At 44.8% G+C, this 25431-nt stretch overlaps 2 protein-coding genes across 2 annotated transcripts; both read right to left on the reverse strand.

Moving 5' to 3' along the window:
• Nucleotides 1-424: 424 nt before the first annotated feature.
• On the reverse strand, nucleotides 425-15733 carry LOC111961355 (huntingtin-interacting protein 1-related protein). Its single transcript, XM_023983549.2, has 32 exons — nucleotides 15593-15733; nucleotides 11812-11875; nucleotides 11409-11551; nucleotides 11151-11207; nucleotides 10766-10846; nucleotides 10510-10586; nucleotides 10274-10335; nucleotides 10032-10172; nucleotides 9868-9925; nucleotides 9702-9777; nucleotides 9462-9593; nucleotides 9289-9344; nucleotides 9081-9171; nucleotides 8786-8969; nucleotides 8619-8707; nucleotides 8431-8547; nucleotides 8154-8255; nucleotides 7825-8019; nucleotides 7607-7717; nucleotides 7306-7500; nucleotides 6965-7199; nucleotides 6763-6870; nucleotides 6554-6690; nucleotides 6296-6406; nucleotides 6071-6129; nucleotides 5644-5737; nucleotides 5407-5507; nucleotides 5053-5158; nucleotides 4809-4932; nucleotides 2075-2136; nucleotides 1170-1919; nucleotides 425-984 (listed from the first exon to the last, which is right to left on the reverse strand). The coding sequence occupies exons 1-32, from the start codon at nucleotides 15677-15679 to the stop codon at nucleotides 916-918; spliced, it is 4074 nt and encodes a 1357-aa protein (XP_023839317.1). The 5' UTR covers nucleotides 15680-15733; the 3' UTR covers nucleotides 425-915.
• Nucleotides 15734-16108: 375 nt separating this feature from the next.
• On the reverse strand, nucleotides 16109-25230 carry ccdc62 (coiled-coil domain containing 62). Its single transcript, XM_023983551.2, has 13 exons — nucleotides 24854-25230; nucleotides 24431-24471; nucleotides 24095-24265; nucleotides 23560-23749; nucleotides 23099-23265; nucleotides 22884-22985; nucleotides 20620-20791; nucleotides 20320-20421; nucleotides 19792-19880; nucleotides 19328-19428; nucleotides 17556-17715; nucleotides 17141-17419; nucleotides 16109-16940 (listed from the first exon to the last, which is right to left on the reverse strand). The coding sequence occupies exons 1-13, from the start codon at nucleotides 24924-24926 to the stop codon at nucleotides 16872-16874; spliced, it is 1716 nt and encodes a 571-aa protein (XP_023839319.1). The 5' UTR covers nucleotides 24927-25230; the 3' UTR covers nucleotides 16109-16871.
• Nucleotides 25231-25431: the final 201 nt, after the last annotated feature.

Genomic DNA, 25431 nt, shown 5'->3' on the forward strand with positions numbered 1-25431 from the left:
GCAGGGATTCTCCTCAGGGAGGTGACGGTGAGGGGGAAGACTGACTGGACGTTAGGAGTGGCCACAGAGTCCATCAACAGGAAGGGCAATGTGCTACTAAACCCTGAGAATGGATACTGGGAAACATGGCTGAGAGACTGGAGCAAATACAAAGCTCTTGGTGACTTTCCTGTTCCTCTCTCTTTGACCCACAGACCCTCGAAGGTCGGGGTATACATAGACTACGAACAAGGCCGGGTGTGGTTTTGTGACCTGGTAGCTCGACGCCATATCTACTTTTACATGGGCTGCAACTTTGCTGACACGCTCTATCCATACTTCAGCCCAGGGGTCAATCCCAGTTGCAAAAAAAGCGCCATTGGTCATCTCTCCTGTCAATCACAACAACTAAATCTACACTTCAGGACAAATGGAAAGGTATATATTMATTTAAAACGTCTGTTTATCTCAATACATGTTACAAATATCAAAAACGATGTAAAGTAAGTATACTCAYATACGAGATACTATGTAAAGACGAATAGGCGGCTGTACGTTGATTGGTTGTTTACCATGTTGCATATTCAAGTATTTTTAAGGCATTTGGACAAAGCATTGGGATGTTGGTTTAGACACAATTCTTCCTACAAGCACTGCAGTGGTCAGTAAGAGATGACTGCTTTTTCAAATAGAAAGATAATACACACTCTTAAAAGAAGTAATAATGTTAGTAWTAATAATCATATTATTAACCGTTATTTACCCAGATGTTTTTTTGTAATCAAATAGTGTATCAAGACATTAAGAAATATTAAATATTACAATAAAGTTGCTATCTTGAAAAGGGTTGTTCTTCAATCACTGCACCTGAGTAAACTGAGTAAACTGCATATACAGTAGTTCACATGACAAGGTACGCAGACAGGTAGAATCTTCTCATTCTGGATTTASGATTTTAACATTCCGGATTCTGGATTCCTCTGTTCCAGCCTCACCTCTTCGGARCTGCAACAGAGGAAAAACAGATCACCAATGACATCACAATTCCATATCCTTATGGGAAGTCAACCTGGCTCCAATACAATCACTTCTATCCTTAGGCCCTAGGCCCTTGTTCTGTTCGTATACCTATAACCTTAATGACTGTGGCGAGGATGATCAATACGACAGCAGGTAATAATGATTCTTACCTTACTAAACAAGGTTCCTGTTTTCTGGAAGATGGAAGGTTTCTTTGAAGTGTGGGTTGGCTTGGCGAGTTCTACTAAGTTATTTGGAAGGGGAAGGGACTCGGGCTGGGACAGTGGCTGGGACAGAGGCTGGGACAGTGGCTGAGACAGTGGCTGGGACAGTGGCTGGGACAGAGGCTGGGAGAGAGGCGCGGACAGAGGCGGGGGTTGGGAGAAGGGATTGGTGTTTACATACGGCTGGCTTTGAGAGTATGTTTGGGGATGTGAGTAGGATTGGGTTTGAGAATACGATTGAGGTGGTAAGTAAGACTGGGTTTGGGATGATGAGTAAGATTGAGGTGGTAAGTAAGACTGGGTTTGAGATGATGAGTAGGATTGGGGTGGTGAGTAGGATTGCGTTGCAGGCTGTGAGTAGGATTCAGGTTCAGAGTAAGGCTTTGTTTGTGAATAGGGTTGAGTGTGTGAGTAGGACTTGGGTGGTGAGTAGGACTGAGCTGACAGTTGTGAGTCGGGTTGTGTCTGTGAGAAGGGCTGTGTGTTTAGGTAGGGCTGGGGCAGCAGGGTGGAGGGTGGTAAGAGGGTTGGAGGGGGAGGGGGTGGGAAGCTGTCTCCCCCGTCGTCCCTGTCTCCCCCCTCCACCTCCCCCCCGTGGGGTGTACCAGTCCCAGACAGCTGGTAGTGTTTCTTCCTCAGCTCTCCCAGACGAACTCTCTCCTGTTCCAGCTGATTCTCCAGCTCCAACAACTTCACCTACAGCACAGAGAATAGAGAAGAGGACGTTCACCTACACACACAACCAGTTGGTCACATGGAATAATATGTCCCTGGCCCCACACACACAAAACATACACAAACAGCTATAAGTGGCTGTAGGCAGAGCAGTCAAAGCTGCTGCAATGACATACCTGAGACTCAATCTCTTGAGTCTTCACTTTGATCAGGGAGATGCCTGAGAAGTCCATGGGTTCTGGAGAGAAGCAAGGACAAGGACTCAGAACTCAGGGGTACAATAAACCCAAACCTTTATACAACATTTATTTTATACAATCCTCCTTCCCATAGCTGCGGGAAGTAGTTTTGGGGGTGGGGGTGCTGCAGAAAAAACGATGCCCCTACTGAAGACGTCTATATCTGTCCACTAATACAGGACTAGTAGACGCTCTTATCCACAGCTGCAGTTGAAGTCAGAAGTTTACATACACTTAGGTGGACAGTCATTAAATCGTCATTTTCAACCACTACAAATTTATTGTTGACAAACTATAGTTTTGGCAAATCGATTTAGGACATCTTACTTGTGGCATGACACAAGCTACATAGTTTCAACAATTGTTTCAGACAGATATTTCACTGGTATCAACAATTCCATGGGTCAGAAGTTTACATACACTAAGTTGACTGTGCCTTTAAACAGCTGGAAAATTACAAGAAAATGATGTCATGGCTTTTAGAAGCTTCTGATAGGCTAATTGACATCATTTTGAGTCAATTGCCAGGTGTACTTGTGGGTGAATTGTAGACCTTTACGAAGTTGGTTCATCTTGGGAGCAATTTCCACATGCCTGAAGGTACCACGTTCATCTGCTTACAAAAATAGTACGCAAGTAATAACACCCATGGGACCACGCAGCCGTCATACGCTCAGGAAGAAGACACGTTCTGTCTCCTAGAGATGAATGTATCTTGTGCGAAAAGTGCAAATCAATCCCAGAACAGCAGCAAAGGACCTTGTGAAGATGCTGGATGATACAAAAGTATCTATATCCACAGTAAAACGAATCCTATATCGACTTAACTGAAAGGCCACTCAGCAAGGAAGAAGCCACTGCTCCAAACCGCCATAAAAAAGCCAGACTACGGTTTGAACTGCACATTGGGACAAAGGTTCGTACTTTTTGGAGAAATGTCCTGTGTCTGATGAAACAAAATAGAACTGCTTCGCCATAATGACCGTCGTTATGTTTGGAGGAAAAAGGGGGAGGCTTGCAAGCCGAAGACCCACCCCAACCGTGATGCAGGGACTGGTGCACTTCACAAAATAGATGGCATCATGAGGGAGGAAATTTATGTGGATATATTGAAGCAACATCTCAAGACATCAGTCAGAGAGTTAAAGCTTGGTCGCAAATGGGTCTTCCAAATGGACAATGACCCCAAGCAACTTCCAAAGTTGTGGCAAAATGGTTTAAGGACAACAAAGTCAAGGTATTGGAGTGGCCATCACAAAGCCCTGACCTCAATTCATAGAAACATTTTGGGCAGAACTGAAAAAGCTATGCGAGCAGGAGGCCTACAAACCTCACTCAGTTACACCAGCTCTGTCAGGAGGAATGGCCAAAATTCACTCTACTTGTTGAAAGCTTGTGAGGCTACAAACATTTGACCCAAGTTAAACAATTTAAAGGCATATGCCTACTGTAACTTCTGACCCACTGGGAATGTGATGAAAGAAATAAAAGCTGAAATAAATCATTCTCTCTACTATTATTCTGACATTTCACATTCTTAAAATAAAGTGGTGATCCTAACTGCCCTAAAACAGGGAATTTTTACTAGGATTAAATGTCAGGAATTGTGAAAAACTGAGTTGAAATGTGGCTAAGGTGTATGTAAACTTCTGACTTTACTTACAGTAGGGAGTGCATATATTTTCATACTGGTCCCCTGTGGGAATCGAACCCACAACCCTAGCATTGCAAGCACCATGCTCTACCAACTGAGCCACATCATCACATCATCACAAACCACTTGATGTCTCAGTATACTCAATTACTGTATTGTACTTTTTTTTYCTTCATGGTGATGAAAAGTCTACAGGTACAACCCTAGATGACCAGCCTATGTACAATAAAATAATGTACATTGACATTAAGTGGTTTGTAAGGATGGTAAATTAATACTGCACAAAAAAAGTGGTTGTTTTCCATGTTATTTAATAAATATTTAACTTGAAGTGGGTGCTTTGTGTCTTTGCCCATAACTTTGCACATTTGGATGTAAAYGTTTGAGGACAGGGTTTTGTACTTTCTGGATTCCATTAGAATGACATCACAGAGAAAAAAATCAGGTCAACAACTCTTAATATTCCAACTATTGAATCCTGCAAGATACTGTTCTTAAATTATACAATTACCTTTTTTGACAAAGTGGAGACGCTAAAATGTTTTGCCAGTGCTACAGACGTCTATATTGGTCTGCTAATACTAGTAAAGGCCCGGTGTACTACTTGTGTGAATTTTTTATTGATATAGTCTCAGAAACCCGATCCTAGGCAACAGTGACCATGGTCTGGTTTCAATGACTCTTTTGGCAACTTCGATAAGAGAAAATAATTGTTCCCGGGTGGGTACTCTTCAGACAGACAACTGAATGTCACAATTCGAAACCAAAGTTTGCAAGGAAAACCTTTGCAGTGGCTTTAGGGAAGGTAGTTGATACAAACTAGACACGTGTGAAATGCCCTCAATACAAATAACCGACGTGATCTCCAGCTTGCTAGCTACTAGTTTGTATTTTAAGCGGATAAGGTAGTGACGTAGTTCCTCTTTGCTAAAAGAGTCTGTCGTTGATACCAGACCCTAGTCACGGTTGCCTAGGGTCGGGTTTTCGAGACTACCTTCCTCCTCTCCCTCTTTTCACCTCTCTCAGTGATCTGCCTCTGTCCGTGATTGGTGGAGGTCACCACTATGGCAGCCATGTCGTTGACGTGTCTCGAGGCCTGCTGCAGCGCCGACAGCTTCTTGCTGTTGCGGTCCGCCTTCACCTGTAGCCACGGCAACACAGGGGGAGACGAAGGGTCCAATGTCAAGTTAGCGAATATGAAGACGGAATCAGCTGTGTGTATGTGTGTGTGTGTGTGTGTGTGTGTGTATATGTGTTTTACTTTGGAGGCAGCGACCAGCTGGGCGGTACTAGCAGCGATCTCATGAGAACAGACGATGAGCTCCTCGTATTTACCCCCGCTAGTTACCACCTTGTCAGCCGAGTCTCTGCCAGCCGGGAGAGAGAGGAAACAAGATATTACTTTACCAAGACTGCTTTTGACTTCATCCCCCTGCAAGACTGTGCTCAGGTAGGTATGTTATTTTTCCATTTGTGTGGACAAAAAGTGGGTTTTACACACACATATCTCAATTTAGGATTCAGCCCTATGACAACGTGACTGGTATCACTGCTGTAACAACAATCTGCTGTATATAGTATACGTGTGTAATGTGTATATCAAGTCAGTACTTACAGCATCTGAGTGGCGCCCCAGCCCACTGACTTGGAGGCAGAGATGAGGCCTTCAGTCCAACAGGAGTTCTTAGCATAGAACTCCTTCACTGATGCTGCCCCCTGTGGAGAAAACATGTCACTGAGCCCAGAGCCYAATACAGATGTGCTCAACCTTTTGGAGGTCCACTATTTGACTATGTTGATAAGTATGGAAGTACAGCCTATTCTAAACACAAATGTAATATTTACAACTCACTCTGCCGCTTTCCACAATATCTTTCTGCAGGTCAGTGGCAGCTGTCACCAGCATGTGGATGGCCTTCATTAGGTCTGAACAGGAGCCAAGGATGCTGAGAGGGAGAGAGAGAAGAGGAGAGAAATTGAGAGGGAGACAGAAAAAGCATATTGACGCTGTAAACTTTAGTGATAGCTCCTCCAGCACATAACGTTAGTTAGTAAATCCAGAGTTATTGTTGAGTTAATCCACTGTGTACTGTTGTGTTCTGTGTTCCACTGTGTTCTGTGAGATACTATTGTGTTCTACTGTGTACCATTGTGTTCTGTGTTCTACTGGGTACTATTGTGTTCTGTGTTCTACTGTGTACTATTGTCTTCTGTGTACTATTGTGTTCTGTGTTCTACTGTGTACCACTGTGTTCTATGTTCTACTGTGTTTCGCTGACCTCTGGTTGACCTCCAGTTTGACCCCAGACGTGTCTCTCCTGGCCTGGTTCAGGATCTCCTGTTCACAGCATGGGTAGAAAAGACATGAGGATTGTCCTCAACAATGACATGCTCTGTGTGTGTGTGTGTTTGTGTGTCGTGTGTTGTGGTGTGTGTGTGTGTGTGTGTGTGCTGTGTGTGGTGTCTGTGTGTGTGTGTGTGTGTGTGTCCATGTATGTTCTTACGTCCATGCGGAGTACAGCCTCCTCTATTGCAGTAGAGGTAGCAGTCATCTCTTTATCCACCATTTCCCCCAGCTCCTCTTTTAGAACATCCTGCCCTTGAAGACGCAGATCCTACACAGGAAGTACACTTCCATTACATCCTGTCCTATCCTGCATTGACACAAAATGGCTGCCAGTGCACTGACCACAGAACGTTGCTCTCAACAGGAATGCTTATTCCACTAGCTGCAGTTCTCCGCGTGTGATGACCCCCCGTACCTGTCCCATAGTGAGTATACGTCGCATTACATAGCGTATCGTAGTAGGGTCGGCTCTCTGTAATGTGGCTCTGGACTTGAGCTCGTGTAGGAACTGCAGACAGTGGGTGGAAGCTTCTCTACAACTGTCAGTCAGACCTAGAGGGAGAGAGAGAAAGGGATGAGTGTGTGTGTTTGTGAGCATGCGTGCGTGCAGTGTGCGTCTCTTACGGTCGGCCTGGTCAGTAGGAGCACTGTGTGCTGTAGCTCCTCCGTTGACGATGGTGTCAGAAGCCAGATGGGAGAACTGTGTCACAGCCCTCAGAAGACCACTGGCATCTGAGACAGACAGGACAGAGACAGGAGATTATATACACACACACACACACACACAAACACGCACGCCGTGCGCACACACAAGGTGGATACACACCGTCCATATTTCCCAGGTAGACCACGTGACTCTGCTGCATCTTGTCCAAAGAACCCAGGGTGATCTCAGCTCGGTTCACCAGGTAATCTGGAGAGCAGATGCAGCGTACGTGTATGGGGTCGTCCAGTTTGGACACAGCGTCCAGTATGATGCCTTCAGCCTCCACCACGGCACACTGGAGCAGACAGAACTGTTCCTCCTGCAGCTTCCTGGTCAGCTCACCCTCACGAGATGCCTGGAGTAACACACACACACACACACACCGGAAAGATTACAGGCTAACACACCTATACACACACGCTCGTATGCACGCACAACTGCTTCACACACACAGCCCATACCTGTTGCTGTAGCTGTTGCCTCAGACTGGCCATCTCTCTGGATGTCCTGTCGTTGTCCTGCTCCAGAGAGCTGCGTTGGAGCTGTGCCTGCTGCCTTAAAGAGGACAGCTCAGCATCTTTCTCCCTCACAGAGCGCAGCAGCCCCTCTCTCTCGGTCTGGAGACCCATCAGGGCACTGTTCATCTGAGAACCAGTCTGAAAGGGGAGACGGATACATAAACATGTCTCTCAACCTTATTTGTATCAAGGACTGACAAGTATTGGTCCTCCATTTGCCAGGTACCAGCAGACAGGTTCCTACCATCTCCTTGTTCTGCAGGGCATTGTTAGCGCGTGACACCTCCGCTCGACTCTGCTCCAGCTCTCGCTTCAGTCTGTCAATCTCCACTCTCTGCTCTGCGTTTATAGCCAGCTGTAATCTCACACACACACGTCAATTCATCAGAATGTCCTCCAATGTCTTACTAAGCAGCACAAGTTCGACTTCAAGTTCAAGTCTCGTGTGTCGACAGCCCATACCTGTTGCTGTAGCTGTTGCCTCAGGCTGGCTATCTCTCTGGCTGATCTGTCCCTGTCCTGCTCCATGGAGCTGTGATGGAGCTGAGCCTGCTGCTGTAGGGAGGACACTTCACCCTCTTTCTCCCTCAAACAGCGCAGCAGTTCCTCCCTCTCTCGCTGGAGACCCTGCAGAGCACCAGTCATTTGGGAACCAGCCTGGGGAAGCGGGAAGAGTTCTGATTGGTTCAAGAAGGACACACAAAATAATAAAGGGTAGTCTAGTTTGAGAGATGGAAAAACACTGTTTCATGCTTCTACCTAAATAAGCCTACCATGTCGCTGTTGCCTACCATCTCTTTGTTGTCCAGGACACTGTGGACTTCACCTAACGCTGCTCTCTGGTCCAACAGCTCTCTGTTTAGCCGATCTATCTCCTGCTTCTGCTGCTCCAGCTACAAGACAGGACAGAGAAAACACACAGAGAAGTCAGGAAACACAAGGAAAAACATCCAACAGTTGTTAAACATTACAAGAGTAAGAATCATCCTGGAGAAATAAACCCTGAACMTGCTCCATATTTGCTACAAACTCTAGGGGTTAGAGGTCAGGGGTTAATGGTTATAGTACCTTGAGTCTATTCTCCTGTCGAAGGAGGTCCACCTCGCTGGCCAGCTGCTGTTTGGCCCTGGCCAATTCCTCCTGGTTCTGCTGGGTGCTGGACAAGAACCTGACTGTCTCTGCATTCTGAACACACGCACACAATATTGTGTCAGCTCACAAAAGACATAGAAATTCCCAGTGTGCAGTGTCTGTACCTTCTTCAGTAGATCAGCGTGGCTGGTGACCAGTTCAGCGTGTCGCTCTTTGAGCTGAGAAAAACGCAGCTCAGCTGCCTGGGCTCGACCTGTAGGGGGAGGACGGGGTTAACAGGTGTGTGTGTGTGTGTTTGTGTCCGTCCGTGTGCGTCTGTGTGTATACTCACCATCAGCTTCCTGGTATCCAGCCTGTACCCCTGGTAGGGCGGCGGTGGCCTGTCGTAAGGTCCCTACCTCCATGCGCAGGTGTTCATTGTCCACCAAAGCCATCTGCTTATGGGTCCTCTGGTCCTCAAGCTCTGCTTCCAGCCTGTTCACCTGAGACTTCAGCTGGGTCACACACCTCTGAGCCTAGGGAGAGAGGTGGGAGGAGGGGTCAAACACACACATGCATTCTTAGTCACACCTACACCTGCTCACAGACAGATAGACAGAGACACGCATGCAAGCAAACACACACACCTCTGTTTTRAAAAGCTGCAGCTCTGGTTTGATGACCTCCAGCTCCTTCCTCAGAGTCTCTGCCTCCGTCAGAGCTGGAGACGGAGATCTTCTGAGGGATACCAGAGGCAAACCAGAAACGGTTATTATTTCACAATCATTTCACGTCAAAAATGTTCTCAGACAAGTGTTCTGTCAACTCAGTGAAAAGAGAAGATCTTTCATTTACCTTTGATCAAATCCAGCATCAGGAGCTCCCAGCTGACTTAWCATGTTGTACGGTTGCTGTCGAACAAATGGATGCAGACAGTTATGATGCAATTGGTAATTATCATGTAAATAACAATACTAGGTTCAATAGCATAGTGTAAAATACAGTAATGGGAGAGTGTCCAGTCGTACCTGTGGCATCTGGGGCGCTTGGCTGTAGTCTGGAGCCGCCTCGACTTCTTCATAAGGCTCCTCATTGGGCATCACCACCACCGGCCGGACGTACTCCGCCAGTGCAGAGGCACGCAGGAAGTTCGGAGGAGACTACAGGTGTTGCACACACACACACACAAGTGAACACAAAGATAGAAAATGAAAACAGGTATTGCTGGGARTGACCAATTCCCCACAGACACAAACTACGTGGCTTACATCTGGCAGGTCAGGGATCTGAATAACTTTTTTGAAGAACTCCGTCTCTCTGGCTCGATCAAATAACTTAGTGAGGCTGGAAGACAACAGGGCAGAGGTCATTCAAACCATACGCCGTGCATACCGGTGCACACACACAAGACAGTCGGTAGTTGTGTAGGCAGACCTGTTGAACAGATCACGGAATCTCTCCCGGTGTCCGAGAAGAGAGTCAGCTGAAACACCTGGAACACAGAGCAGGACCACATGTCTAACAGACGAGTACAGGTCAGATTTTGAAATCCAGAGGGCTACAGGCCTGGGGTTTTTGTGTATGTGCGTGTRACTGACAGCTGTGCAGTTTGAACAGCAGTTTGACAGAGAAGTGGTAGAGCCAGCTGCAGTCCAGTATAACAGGAATTAGAGGTCCCAGACGACACTGTCCGGCCGGAGTGGTGGACTTGCCCGCGTTGGCATCCAGCTGCCGCCAAACTGTTAGAAAGACACGGATGGTTATGGCTTCATTCAACTGAGCCAGCTGCAGTCCAGTATAACAGGAATTAGAGAATGAAAGCCTTAGCTAAAAGACCCACCTGTCTCTGACATTTTCAGAGCAGCGTCCAGGTAATCTAACAGCTCATGAGTCATATCAAATCTGTAGAAAAGAGAAGCCCTTACAGTGAACAGCTTAACAGAGATCACTGTTACCACCCGCAAATGTAGCTAACCTCAGACACAGCTCAACAAACCCTGATTTGGTGTTGAGAAAGACATTTGCACCCATAGTATCATAGGAGTTTTGGGGTACAGTATGGTGCTATTGACTCACATTTTGTTGACGTCAGTTCCTGCCTCTCTCTCCACCGTCTCATCTGTGGCCTCCAGGTTACCTGGAATAACCTTGTGCTGGGGAAGAAAGAATCCATGTACATACCAGAAAGGTTTGTCTGCAGGAGAAAGTGTTGACCCCACGAAAACTTTTGATGTTACATTTACTATTAGTTAACATAATAGSACCTCCCCCAGTACAGAGAAGGGAAATGCTATCACAAGGAATAAGGTGTATGCAATGCATGGGGTCTCACCTTCACATGGAACTCCATTTTGAGGGACAGGAACTTGGCCGAAAGGGCCACAATATGGCCGTACCTATCATGCAAGTTCCCCTGGAAATACATATGGTCAAAATCCATGGTCATCATTTTTATTTCTTATTTTACCTTTATTTAACTAGGCAAGTCAGTTAAGAACAAATTCCTATTTACAATGGCGGCCTAGGAACAGTGGGTTAACTGCCTTGTTCAGCGGCAAAACGACAGATTTTTACCTTGTCAGCTCGGGGATTCGATCTTGCAACCTTTCGGTTACTGGCCCAACGCTCTAACCACTAGGCTAACCTGCCGCCCCATAATACGTCCTACGTTTCAATGTCATCAACTCATAAAAAGATAGCGTCAACCTAGTACTCACCCAGAGTACGCCCATGTCTTTGACGTTCCTGCTGTATCTATGAGAGTCTCTCACAGCCTGAGGAACACACAGGGGAGAGGAGTCACTCACAGGACCTTACAGCAAGGAGAGACTCCAAAGATGTGACACTAGACGTACMGGGAAGTTTGGCAGGAAGAAGAGAAGGAAGAGATAGGAGAGGAGAAGAAGGGAGGAGAGATCTCATGAAGGAAGAGATACAAGAAACGCTATATGGGGGACAGGAATGGGATGACTAACGTTATGGTGTCCGTCCCGGAGGACTTTGTGCAGCATGTAGCAGAACTTCCAGCTGATGATGGCGTTGGAGGAGAGCGGCAGGTTGATGATGAACGACCAGAACGTCGTGGCTCCGCCCTCCTTATGGGTCCCCATGATGATGTCAGCACCGTCGTCAAGGAGGAACCAAAGATGTATATAAACACACCAGACAGACAGACACCCCCGCAAGACCAAGAAACTAACAAATGTTTATTACAYCTCAAATCATGGGTGTGAATATGAATAGGCCAGGGAGGAATGGTAAATGATACATATTATCAAAACATGGTGGATGTACTTAGAGGTAGCCTCACGCACACATTTCTCCAGATGGTTGGAGTGTGTTTAAAGGGCGTGTCTAGGACATGTTTGGAAAGGATACTGCGTGCATATTTCTCCTTCAGCGGTGTCTCACTGGAGGTGATGCTTTTACTGATGCTGTGGAGCTGAGTGGAAGAAAGGAGAGGGGAGGAAAGGGGGGAGGACAGTGGGAGAGGAGAGAGGGAGAGAATCAGTCACCACCTGCCCATAGTACCCGTCAAAGGTTTGGACACACCTACTCATTCAAGGGTTTTTCTTGATTTGACTATTTTCTACATTGTAGAATAATAGTGAAGACATCAAAACTATGAATTAATACATATGGAATCGTGTACTGTAGTAACCCAAAAAGTTTTAAACAAATCAAAATATATTTTATATGGGAGATTCTTCAAAGTAGCCACCCTTTGCCTTGATGACTGGTCACGGGTGCACCTCAGCCACGCTCAAGGTACTAAACGATATCATAACCGCCATCGACAAAAGACAGTACTGTGCAGCCATCTTCATCGACCTGGCCAAGGCTTTCGACTCTGTCAATCACCGCATTCTTATCGGCAGACTAAACAGCCTTGGTTTCTCAAATGACTGCCTCGCCTGGTTCACCAACTACTTCTCAGATAGAGTTCAGTGTGTCAAATCGGAGGGCCTGTTGTCCGGACCTCTGGCAGTCTCTATGGGGGTACCACAGGGTTCAATTCTCGGGCCGACCCTTTTCTCTGTATATATCAATKATGTTGCTCTTGCTGCGGGTGATTCCTTGATCCACCTCTACGCAGACGACACCATTCTGTATACTTCTGGCCCTTCTTTGGACACTGTGTTAACAAACCTCCAAACGAGCTTCAATGCCATATACCACTCCTTCCGTGGCCTCCAACTGCTCTTAAATGCAAGTAAAACTAAATGCATGCTCTTCAACCGATCGCTGCCCGCACCCGCCCGCCCGACTAGCATCACTACTCTGGACGGTTCTGACTTAGAATATGTGGACAACTACAAATACCTAGGTGTCTGGTTAGACTGTAAACTCTCCTTCCAGACTCACGTTAAGCATCTCCAATCCAAAATTAAATCTAGAATCGGCTTCTTATTTCACAAACAAAGCMTCCTTCACTCACACTGCCAAACATACCCTCGTAAAACTGACCATCCTACCGATCCTCGACTTCGGCGATATCATTTACAAAACAGCCTCCAACACTCTACTCAGCAAACTGGATGCAGTCTATCACAGTGCCATCTGTTTTGTCACAAAAGCCCCATATACCACCCACCACTGCGACCTGTATGCTCTCGTTGCCAGACCCACTGGCTCCASGTCATCTATAAGTCYTTGCYAGKTAAMGCYCCGCCTTATCTCAGCTCACTGGTCACCATAACAACACCCACCCGTAGCACGGGCTCCAGCAGGTATATCTCACTGGTCATCCCCAAAGCCAACACCTCCTCTGGCCGCCTTTCCTTCCAGTTCTCTGCTGCCAATGACTGGAACGATTTGCAAAAATCGCTCATATCTCCCTCACTAACTTTAAGCATCAGCTATCAGAGCAGCTCACCGATCGCTGCAGCTGTACGCAGCCCATCTGTAAATAGCCCATCCAACTACCTACCTCATCCCCATATTGTTTTTATTTCCTTTTTTTTGCTCTTTTGCACACCAGTATTTCTACTTGCACATCATCATCTGCACATCTATCACTCCAGTGTTAATTTGCTAAATTGTAATTACTTCGCTACTATGGCCTATTTATTGCCTTACCTCCTTACTCCATTTGCACACACTGTATATAGATGTTTCTATTGTTATTGACTGTACGCTTGTTTCTCCCATGTGTAACTCTGTGTTGTTGTTTTTTGTCGCACTGCTTTGCTTTATCTTGGCCAGGTCACAGTTGTAAATGAGAACTTGTTCTCAACTGACCTACCTGGTGAAATATATATATATTTTTTTAAATGACAGCTTTGCACACTCTTGGAATTCTCTCAACCAGCTTCATGAGGTAGTCAGATGGAATGTACTTCAATTAACAGGTGTGCCTTGTTAAAAGWTAAATTCCACAAATRTATTTCCTTCTTAATGCATTTGAGCCAATCAGTTGTGACAATGTAGGAGGGGTACACAGAAGATAGCCCTATTTGGTAAAAGACCAAGTCCATAATATGGCAAGAACAGCTCAAATAAGCTAAGAGAAATGACAGTCCATCATTACTTTAAGACATGAAGGTCAGTCAATAYGGAMAATTTCAAGAACTTTGAACGTTTCTTCAAGTGCARTCGCAAAAACCATCAAGCACTATGATGAAACTGGCTCTCATGAGGACCGCCACACCAAAGGAAGACCCAAAGTTACCTCTGCTGCAAAGGATAAGTTCATTAGAGTTAACTGCACCTCATATTGCAGCCCAAATAAATGTTCACAGAGTTCAAGTAACAGACATCTCAACATCAACTGTTCAGAGGATAGCCTTCRTGGTCGAATTGCTACAAAGAAACCACTACTAAAGGACACCAATAAGAAGAAGAGACTTGCTTGGGCCAAGAAACACGAGCAATGGACATTAGACCGGTGGAAATCTGTCCTTTGGTCTGATGAGTTCAAATKYAAGATTTTTGGTTCCAACCGCCATGTCTTTGTGCGACGCAGGGTAGGTGAACGGATGATATCTGTGGTGGTTCCCACCGTGAAGCATGGAGGAGGTGGTGTGATGGTGTGGGGGTGCTTTGCTGGTGACACTGTCTGTGATTTATTTAGAATTCAAGTCACACTTAACCATCATGGCTACCACAGCATTCTACAGCRATACGCCATCCCATCTGATTTGCGCTTAGTGGGACCCTCATTTTGTTTTTCAACAGGACAATGACCCAAAACACACCTCCAGGCTGTGTAAGGGCTATTTGACCAAGAAGGAGAGTGATGGAGTACTGCATCAGATGACCTGGCCTCCACATCACCCAACMTCAACCTAATTGAGATGGTTTGGGATGAGTTGGACCGCAGAGTGAAGGAAAAGCAGCCAACAAGTGCTCAGCATATGTGKGAACTCCTTCAAGACCGTTGGAACAGCATTCCAGGTGAAGCTGGTTGAGAGAATGCCAAAAGTGTGCAAAGCTGTCATCAAGACAAAGGGTGGCTACTTTGAAGAATCTGAAATATAATGTATACTTTGATTTGTTTAACACTTTTWTGGTTCCTACACAATCCCATGTGTTATTTCATARTTTTGATGTCTTCACTATTATTCCACAATGTAGAAAATTGTAAAAATAAAGAAAAACCCTGGAATGAGTAGGTGTGTCCAAACTTTTGACCGGTACTGTACATCTTTGAGAACATTGGGACAATGAGAGACACAGCACATGATATTGATAGGCAGAACTCGAAGAATAGTTGTGTTCAAAGTGAGGCATGGCATGAGGAAATTGTCACCRTTGAAAAAAAAWAAAAATGAACATACATCTAGTCAAAAATAAGTGCACTACATTGTTATAACTCCAACGTTTTCCCCAGTTCTTTCTTGAAGAAGTTGGACTTTAAWGATGTTTATAAAATATATCTGTTGTTGAAATGATATTCATGATACAGATGTTTCTGGAGTAAATTATATATCTTTATCCGACTAAAYTTTACTCATTATAACAATTAATACTGAAATAAAAACAGAGATATGTGTATGTTGTCACAGAAATACATTATCCAAAAATATGTTCACACCCTAATCACCATACAACCTTGACACATAAACACAATCCTAAATAATCCTTGATTTAAAATAAATCTGTGAATGAGGGAGATTTTTTTAAATTCTAAAACAAAAAAGGTTGGATTTAAGTTTACCTGTAGTTTTCCAAACTGTTCTTTCTCCGCAGCCAATTGCTTCTCCGTTTTATTCTCGCTTTTGTTTTTCGGTTTACTCGAGCTCATTTTGCCGCTGTAATCCACTGGGATGAAATGACCCGACTAGTTGCTGTCCCAGCCAACCACACTAGCAGTTTGCCGATACCTGTCTGCTCTGGGTAGTCAATCTACAGTGGGGATGGCACGTCAGAATCACGCGACGCGCAAACCGGTGTATCGAAACCTTCTCCGATTAGTGACAGTGAATGATAGTAGTAGCAAATTACAGGTGGAAATACTGTATTAATGAATGGACATTATTTATTCTCTAAATTATATGGTCGTTTATTTTTGCGCAACGCACTGTGCATTCCTGYGCGTAATCTTCATTCCATTACACGTATTTCTCCGATATTTTACGTGACAAAATTGTATATGTAAAAAAACAAAATCAAGAAGCAAGTATTAATCGTATTTTTCATTCATCATGTTATCAAAATGACATAATACCTGGAATTGAATGTGGTTATTAAAATGTTTACTGCAGTGGTAMATTTTTCTTAGTATTTGCATAGCCTGACTGAATATAAATTATTTTACATAAAAGTAATGAGTACAAAAACATTAACTACAAAATGTTGACATAAAAAATACAAAAACAATATGCTAATGAAGAAAGTGAGGTTCAGGTTTCTTTTCAATGCAACAGTSTCTCTTATCTCCTAAGTAATCAGTCATCCTATTGGAGCCATCCAGCAGGTTTGCAGGCAGTGAAACCGGAATGACAATAACCCAGAAGCACCATTCAACAGGTCTGAATGACTGGTTTCACATCTCACCTGMATATTACTAAATGGTTCCTAAATAGCTTATGACCAGGACTGCAAAGGGCAGRACATTGGACATATAACACTAAACATGTTTTAAAAGTTGTTAAAACAATAGTTTAAAAAGCTTMATGTATCGTATAACATAACTTTTCACATAAAGAAATGTAAGTCCTTCTTTGGTTTCCTAAAAAAGCAGTTTAATTMATTCATTGGCTTGCTATCGCTGTGTCCCTGGTTCTGAATGGAGGAGATTTCAYCTTTGACCACAAGTGTCACTTCCTGGATTGTGACCGAWATAGGTTTGGGACTGGGGTMAAAGCCATACCAATGTGAYTCCAGTCTCAATGGCTACAGTAGAAAACAGAGTAGTCTGCAGCCTCCATCATCACCCCTCCTAGACCTTCCAGGCCAGGTGTGTGAAGGTGTGTTTAGGTAGATGTCCTTCCCCTCTATAGCCCCCCAGGTTCCTCGTTCCTCTGGAAGGGCTGAGTGTTCCTGGGTGGAGTATCACCATCCAGCTGGGTGAAAACAGGAGAGATGGGATGAGCACTGTAAATCACTACCAGTTCACACCCTTAGGTTTCACCCCACACTTCCATAATATTATGGGATATCTTAATGGTAATAGGCCCAACARTATGAAATGATCTGTGGTATTTTCGTATTTTGGTCGGAATAATTATTGTATCTATAGTATAAAACACATGAAAGMACGTACCCGGCTTGTTTGACTGGGTCTTGTGGTGTAGGTGGAGCTCTGGTTGGGGTAGTGATCGGGATTGCTGTGATTATGTCTGTCACAGTTACGACTGTGGTTTCCATGGCTACTGTTGCCACTGTTTTGGCCGATGCTGAGGCTGATGATAGCGTCACAGTTAGAGGCCGAGCTCTGGGAGGGGCATAAAGGTTGTAGGGTTGTGCGTTCCAGGCTAGCCACCATCTGACGAGACTCAGCTAGCAGCCTTTGTAGATTATTGGTGGAGGAACGCTGGTCCTCCTGGGGRAATGGACAAAATATAAAGACGTTTAAACTTTAAGACTGAATCCTGGCCAATTACTTTTCTTTATCTCTACATTAGGAATTAATTATGAAGATCAGGAGTTTTTCCTCTCAGGTTATGTGGTCCACTCACATCGTCTAAAGCTGCAAAAAGGCCTCCCAGGTTGCCGTTGACAACACCTTGTTCATTGGCGGTTGTTGGAGAGGCGGAGTCATTCGCAAGACAGAGGCTCCTCCTACTCCGTGAGGAAGGGGAGGGGCTATCCAGGTACACACAGGTGAGATCACCTTGGCTGGGAAAGCAGTCAGTCAATCAATCAATCAATCAATCAATCAATCAATACTTACTATCCCTGAGACAGATTTGGGGTCAATATAAAAGAGTGTACCATTCTTCTCTGTATATTCTGTCCCTACCAGGTGTTACGAGGGCTGATGTCCACCAGCAATATGGAGGAGTCCTCTGCCTCTGGTCCTCCACTAAACACAGCTAGGAGCTCCATCCCTGCACCTGGCCCTGCCTCTGTCCCTGTCTCAGAGCTGCTTGCTTCAGACAGGCTAGGTTCACTCTGTTCCTGGCCTTCAGATGTACATCTACACCCACAGCTGCGTCCTGTCTGTCCGTCAACCATACTACCAAAGCCACAGCTCTGCCCTGCCTGTACTTCAGGCAAACTACCACAGCCACAACTAGCTGTCTTATAGGAGCTAGGTCCTGTCTGTCCCTCAACCATACTGCTACACCCACATTCAGGGGACTCAGTCCTCTCCACCAGGGAGCCGGCATTCGTACCGATTCCATCCTCACACAATGACTCCCTGCATTCTTTTCCTGATGTTCCCTGGTGGCTGTAGTTCGAGACTCCGTCGCCAGCTTTACCAGAAGTGTGACCCACATTCCCGCTGTTATTCACGCCGAAATCCACACTTACTCCACTCTGACTCCTGGTCCCCCTGCCTTCTTTTCTTGAAGCTCCCTGGCGGCTGTAGCTGGAGACTCCGTCGCAAATGCTAACTTGATCGGCAGTGCGGTTTAACGAACCCTCATTCCCACTAACTCCACTCTGACTCTGTATCCCTCTGCCTTCTCTCCTTGCGGATTTATGTTGGCTGCGGTAGCTAGCGATGCGGTCGCTCAGCGACAGTGTGGTGGTTCCAGCGGCTAGGCTACTACGGGTTGCCATGGTTTCCTTGCTAGCTCGCCCCCGTGTTTCCTGGCTGCTGTAGTTTGATTCATGTTCGGTGAGTTGTTGTTGCCTAAGAGACGTACCTTGGTTTCCTGAAACAGTGGACAGGTAGTCGCCGAAGTTGACGCTAGCTTGGCCTGGCGATTGAGTTCGACTAAGCGTTCCTGTGGCGGCGGCTATGCTAGGTGTCTCCATGGTTTCTCTACTCTCTCTACCTGCCATTGTTTCCTGGTGACTTGACTCTCGGTTGGTGTAGGAACTGGGAGTACGAGGGTTTGATATGTTCTGGTTCTCTCTCTTCGTTGATGACAAACGGTCACTAACGCTGCTAGCTTGGACCATTGCGTGACTCAGAAACTCTCTGGGGACAGCAGCAATGAGGTCCCGGGTTGCTACTGTACCGTCAGTGAGGTCAGAGGTCAAATCTGAAACGCTACTTTCCTCCTCCTGTTGGGGTGCCTGTCTCTCTCCTGTGACAAGGAGGGGGAAGGGGGGTTCTGGACGGTTTGGGTGGTGGTCTATACTTTTGCTTAAAGTCTGTCTGTAGACTGACCCTGATGCTCGTCTCTCTGTCCCTCCTCCTCTCTCTGTTCCCTGACTGGTAAGAGCCACAATTTCAGCACCTCCTCTAAAGCCACAGAAACAGCAAAATATCTGAGACTGTGCACAACATCAACTGAGTAGRATAAATATACACATGCACAAACACCCAGCTCACCTCCCATGTGGCCCCTGTCCCTCAGCCTGTTTCAGGGCCTCCCGGGTGCTCTCCAGGTTCAACTGAAGCAGCTGCAGGTCATTCTGCTGGTTCTCACACACCTGGAACACACACAATTAGGATTGTGGACACTTCATGCATATCAGGTCAGGGTAAATGATACTTTCACTGATTGACCCAGTGTAAATTATTATTCATTTACACCAATATGTTATATGTACATCAATATTTCATCTTAGTCTGGGTAACTTTGGGCAAAATACAGCTCCTCTTCAGGTTAACTGTGTCAGGGCTGAGTCAGGGCCCAGGTATGTGACACACCACCAATACAGAAAGTGCCTAACAGCCGAGGTGGAGAACATTCCTRAAGTTCCACAGGTATGCTGTAGAACCTGACCGACAGCCCAGCCCAATGCGCTGTGGGTAAAAGTGTGGAGGTAGAGATAAGGTAAGAGGTGACACACCTGGCGTAGACAGTGCAGCTCCGACTCTGTGCGCTCCTGCTTGGAACGAGMCAATCCCAGCAGCTCATCCTTCCAGCTCTCCCCCTCACCTGGGAGACAGGAACCATGTCAAAAGCTGTCACAACAGTTTCTTATCAATAGTTCGGGAGAAATGTGTAATATATTTTCTTAGTGAGCGATCTCAAATAATGCACGATGAGACRAGAGAAGCTGGGGTGGTTCAATCAGTCAGTCTATCTATCTTAATACAGTCAATAAGAATAACAGTGATTAGGAAGAAGAACTAGATGTTCCTGTTTAGGGAAACAATGACCTAGAACTATAGCACTACAGGCATCCTCCCTGCTGTTCCAGAGGAGGACCTGTCATTACACTGGAAAACATTGCCTCTAGAGGTCGGTACCAGACAAGACAGGGGTTTCGGCGGCTGGGGTTTAGGTTGCTGTAAATCACACCGTGACAAATATATTTGTGAAAAATGTTCACTCAAAAGTCCTATATAAATAAACTTTGTTGAATGTGAGGTACCCGAGAGAGCCAGCTCCCTGCGCAGCAGCTGTCCTTCCTGTTTCAGACGGATGATGTCCTCTCTCTGGGCACTGCCCTCTGTCACCTGCTGCTGTAACTCCTCTACAACCACAACACAGGGAGAGGGATAAAGAGAGGGGGGGTGAGAGAGAGAGGGAGGGAGAGGGAGAAGAAGGAAAGTGAGAGCGCATAATTTAAGAGTGCACAGGTATATGACAGCTAGCTTTTTCAGTCTAACTGAAAACTACAAAACTTTGGTAGTGTATTGTATCTCAGWGCCATGTACTCTGGCACCTGTACCTTTGAGCCGTGTGTTCTCGTGCCGGGCCTCTCTGTATCGCCGTTTGTGCTCCTCGACCTCCCTGAGCACCCTGGCCTCCCGTGTGTGACTCTCCTTCAGCGACCCCTCCATCTCCCGCAGACGCCCAGACAGATCTACGATGTGATTGGTTGCCTCCGTCACATCCTTGTCCTGGTGGGGGAAGAAGAGGTTATATACAGTGGGTATCCAGAARTATTCACCCCTCTTGGATTTTTTCACATTTTGTTGTGTTACAAAGTGGGATTGAAATTGATTTAATTTRWAWTTTTTGTCAACGAYCTACACAAAATACTCTGTAATGTCAAAGTAGAAGAGAATTTCTTTACAAATGTTAGAATTTATGAAAAATAAAACACTAATATATCTTGATTACATAAGTAWTCAACCCCCTGAGTCAATACATGTTAGAATCACCTTTGGTAGTGATTACAGCTGTGAATCTTTCTGTTTAAGTGAAACATTTGCCCATTATTCTYTTCAAAATTCTTCAAGCTCTGTCAAATTGGTTGTTGATCATCACTAGACAACCATTTTCAGGTCTTGCCATAGATTTTTWACTTATGGGTATGCTTGTAATCGTTAAGAACTGGGGAGTTTTCAGGATTAAAAAAAACAGAATGGCGCTAAGCACAGGTAAAATCCTAGAGGAAAACCTGGTTCAGTCTGCTTTCCACCAGACACTGGGATATTAATTCACCTTTCAGCAGGATAATAACCTAAAACACAAGGTGAAATCTACACTGGAGTTATTACCAAGAAGACAGTGAGTGTTCCTGAGTGGCCGAGATACAGTTTTGACTTAAATCTGCTTGAAAATATACGGCAAGAACTGAAAATGGTTGTCTAGCAATGATCAACATCCAATTTGACAGAGCTTGAAGAATTTTGAAGAGGATAATGGGCAAATGTTGCACAATCTAGATGTGAAAAGCTCTTAGAGACTTACCCAGAAAGACTCACAGCTGTAATCGCTGCCAAAGGTCATTCTAACATGTATTGACTCAGGGGGTTGAATATTAAGATTTAATATTTATGTTACATTTATTTATTTTTTTACAAATGTTAGAATTTTTCTTATACTTTGCCAGAGTTTTTTGTGTAGATCATTGACAAAAAAATGACAATTAAATCCATTTAATCCCACTTTGTAACACAACAAAATGTGGAAAAAGTCAAGGGGTGTGAATACTTTCTGAAGGCACTGTATATTTGTAATTTTCTTTTCACTCTGTCATTTGGGTCATTATTGTGGAGTAACTACAATGTTGTTGATCCATCATCAATTTTCTCCCTTCACAGTCATTGCACTCTGTAGCTGTTTTAAAATCACCAATGGCYTCCCTGAGCAGTTTCCTTTCTGTCCGTTGTGTCTGGGTGGTTTAATACATCATCCACAGCATMATTATTAACTTGTTACCTAACTACCAATCACTGCCCTTCTTCATGAGGCTTTTGAAAAGCTTCCTGGTCTTTGTAGTTGAATCAGTGCTTGAAATTCAATACTTGACTAAGGGACCTTACAGATGTGTGTATGCGGGACMGACGAATGGGTAGTCATTCATAAATCATATCAACCCCTATMATTTCACMCAAAGTGAGTCTATGTAACTTATTATGCAATTTGTTAAGCCAAATTTTCCTCCTGAACTAATTTAGTCTTGCCTAAACAAAACGAGTAAATCGTTTAGTTATTCAATTTGTATTCATTTGTTAACATTTCTAGAATTTTCTTTTCACTTTGACATTATGGAGTATTTTGTGTAGATCAATGACAAAAAATCATAACCTAAATCCACTTCAATCTCACTTTGTCACGCATCAAAATGTGAAACAAGCGGGGTGAACACTTATGATAACCACTGTACAATTTACAGTCTGCATGTCTGTAATCTCGGCAGGGGCGTCACTTTCACCAAAAGTTAATTCTGAAATTGCATTTTTGTCCCCCCCAGTTTTATCATTGGAATGTGATACCAAACGAAGGAACGGTGTGCTTTAGGACYAATGCGGACACCTCKGAGCRGTCAGGTAGGCTGTTTGGAGTGTGTTTATCTTACTGGATTAAAAAAATAGTAATGTAGGTCCCCCCCTTCTAAAACCAAGGTTACGCCCCTGAATCTCGGCACCCAGAACCAAATCAGCTAGGCTGTCATGAGACTAGCATGTCTGCAACTGCATGGCCTTACTACTCTATTACAGGGTAATCAGAGTTAGAGACAAAGGTTTAAGAAAGCAAGCCTACCTTGAGTCTGAGCATGGTGCTGAGCTCCTCCCCTCTGACTTGCAGAGAGCCCAGCTGGGCTGACAGAGACATCACTGTGGAGTTCAGACTTTGGTTCTTCTCCTGGTGGGGGGGGAGACAAAACAACACAACACCGGAAACACTTTCTTTCATGGACTGCAAATAACCACATCAGTAAAACACCAAATTGGCTGTGTGTGTGTGTGTGTTTGTACCTTCAGGTCGTGACAGTGTTGGCTGGTGTACTGCTGTTTCTTCCCCAGCTCRAGCAGCTGTTGCTGGGTAGAGTTGAGCTCCCTGTGGCCTTCCTTCTCCCGGGCCTCCACGACATGAACCCTCTTAGTTACAGCTCTGATCACCTCATTACGCTTCTGAAGCTCATCTAAGACAAGCAAACACACATTATGACACACAGATTGATACACATACAAGCAAAAACACACACACACACACAGCATGCATGCACACGCATAAACACCAGAGATCTTATCAATGCTATTCCCAGACCTGTAGTATGCAAAGCAAACATCATAAAATAATACAGAGGATGCAATTCACCATTTAAGTCTGAATGTAACTACCCATCATTAAGGTTATTTTGGGAATGTACACACACAGATGATGAATGGAATATGTTTTGTTCATTTGGGATTGAGGCCTGTGTCCCCTCTCTCACCCTCCAGGCGAGCACACCTCTGCTCCAGGGTCAGGACTCTCTGGCGGTCTTGTTCCCAGGCAGTGAGCTGCTTGTGGTGGGCAGCAGCCATGGTGTTGAGCTCCTGGTCCCGGTCTTTCAGTTCACAAATCARCAGCTGCAGCTCCCGCCTCTGCCTTTGGATGGTGGCACTCTCCATCTCACCAAGAGGCTATTATAAACACACACAGATATACAGACACATACACAAATGTAAATACAGGAGTGAGTAGGTATGCACACACACACCTCCACAAACATGTAGAGAGTACCAGTACTGACCTGCTACCTATAATGATAGCCTTGCTAGCTCATAGTAATAGTTTCACATTTTATCAACCAGTCGTTAGCTACCATGGGCAATTACACCATAATATCATTAACATTCTATTCTGCATTCTGTGATTCTATCGAGGATACAATGATGTAACAAAGGAGAACATAAGCAGTGTGTTCATAATGTTTGAAAAATGAGCCATTTGGCTTTATGTGTTGTGTAAAAAGCAGCACCTCCCACCTTTCTGTCCTGTAGGAGGGGTAGAGACAGGGAGGGGGGTTGGGTGTAGAGGCTTCCTGTGGGACTGAGGCTTGGGGGACTTCTGGCTGACTGGCTGGCCATCTTCTGTCCCTCACTCTGAGCTGAGGTGGATACTAGGGAAGGCTCCTCGATAGAAGCTCCCACATTCTTCTGCAAAAATGGAGTCATTGCCATTCATGTTAGAATTTCTCATTYTACTAGACTAGTAGCCTAACCAAGGCAACAAGACCAAATAAAAACGTATAMAATTTGTTTTCCAAACATTTTTGGGATGAAATATAGCAGGTCCAATAACATTGATTTGCTCGCTATTACCTTTTTCACAGGTGTGCTGTGCCAGGGATCCCATGGAGTGACTGAAAACACAAATACACGTTTTTGTTTAAAATACAGTGACTGCCAGCTTTCTCAGACATAGCCGACTCAACTCAACTCCATGAGTAACAATGGAGTTGAGCGGCGGCTAGTGTGGGCAGGCGGGAGACATTGTCCTATGTAACTGCATGCTATTCTGTGGGTGCTGAAATCAGTAGTTTTTAATAAAACCGTAATTGTATGTGATGTCGTAACTCCAGTCCGCCCACACTAGTCGCCGCTCAACTCCATCGTAATTGTATGTGATGTCGTAACTCCAGTCCGCCCACACTAGTCGCCGCTCAACTCCATCGTAAATCGTGGAGTTGAATCGGCTATCTCGACACCAGAATAACTGTGTGATGAGATGAGACACACACACACCAAAATAGCTGTGTGATGATGAGTGTCCAGATCCTCCATTTGGATTGAATGTTCTTCTACTGCCTTGGTCCATCTCCACTCAGTCATGGCGTTTTTTGTAACTTGWACTGTTACAGTTCTGATTAACTTTAACGCTAGCTAGCTACGCTAACGTTTATCAGATTTAGATGGGCATCTCATGATCATTGTCTGCTATTAAATCATGGAACCATTAACATAAATACATTGACAACAAAATACAGAGCATAATCAAATACAATGGATTACTCCACAATTATCTACCATTATGTTAATTTGGAAATGGAAATAACCAGCTAGCCTAGCATTAAATTCCTGTTGAAAGTTTGCACATTTTCAAATYACTTGTTGTGATGGCCGCAGAGGAGTGGATGTCAAGGCATACACGTGAATGCCTATCGTATAACGTCAAAATAAAATCATATTAGGAGTTCTATATAAGATATATGTTACTTTATTTTCCAATAGATTGGAATGTTGTTATAAAATGCAATTTATCGATATATCTTTGACAAATGGTTAATTTTTATATAAACAATAATACAGGCAACTAAGTGAAC

Source organism: Salvelinus sp. IW2-2015, linkage group LG4q.1:29, assembly GCF_002910315.2.
Source record: "Salvelinus sp. IW2-2015 linkage group LG4q.1:29, ASM291031v2, whole genome shotgun sequence".
NCBI lineage: Eukaryota > Metazoa > Chordata > Actinopteri > Salmoniformes > Salmonidae > Salvelinus > Salvelinus sp. IW2-2015.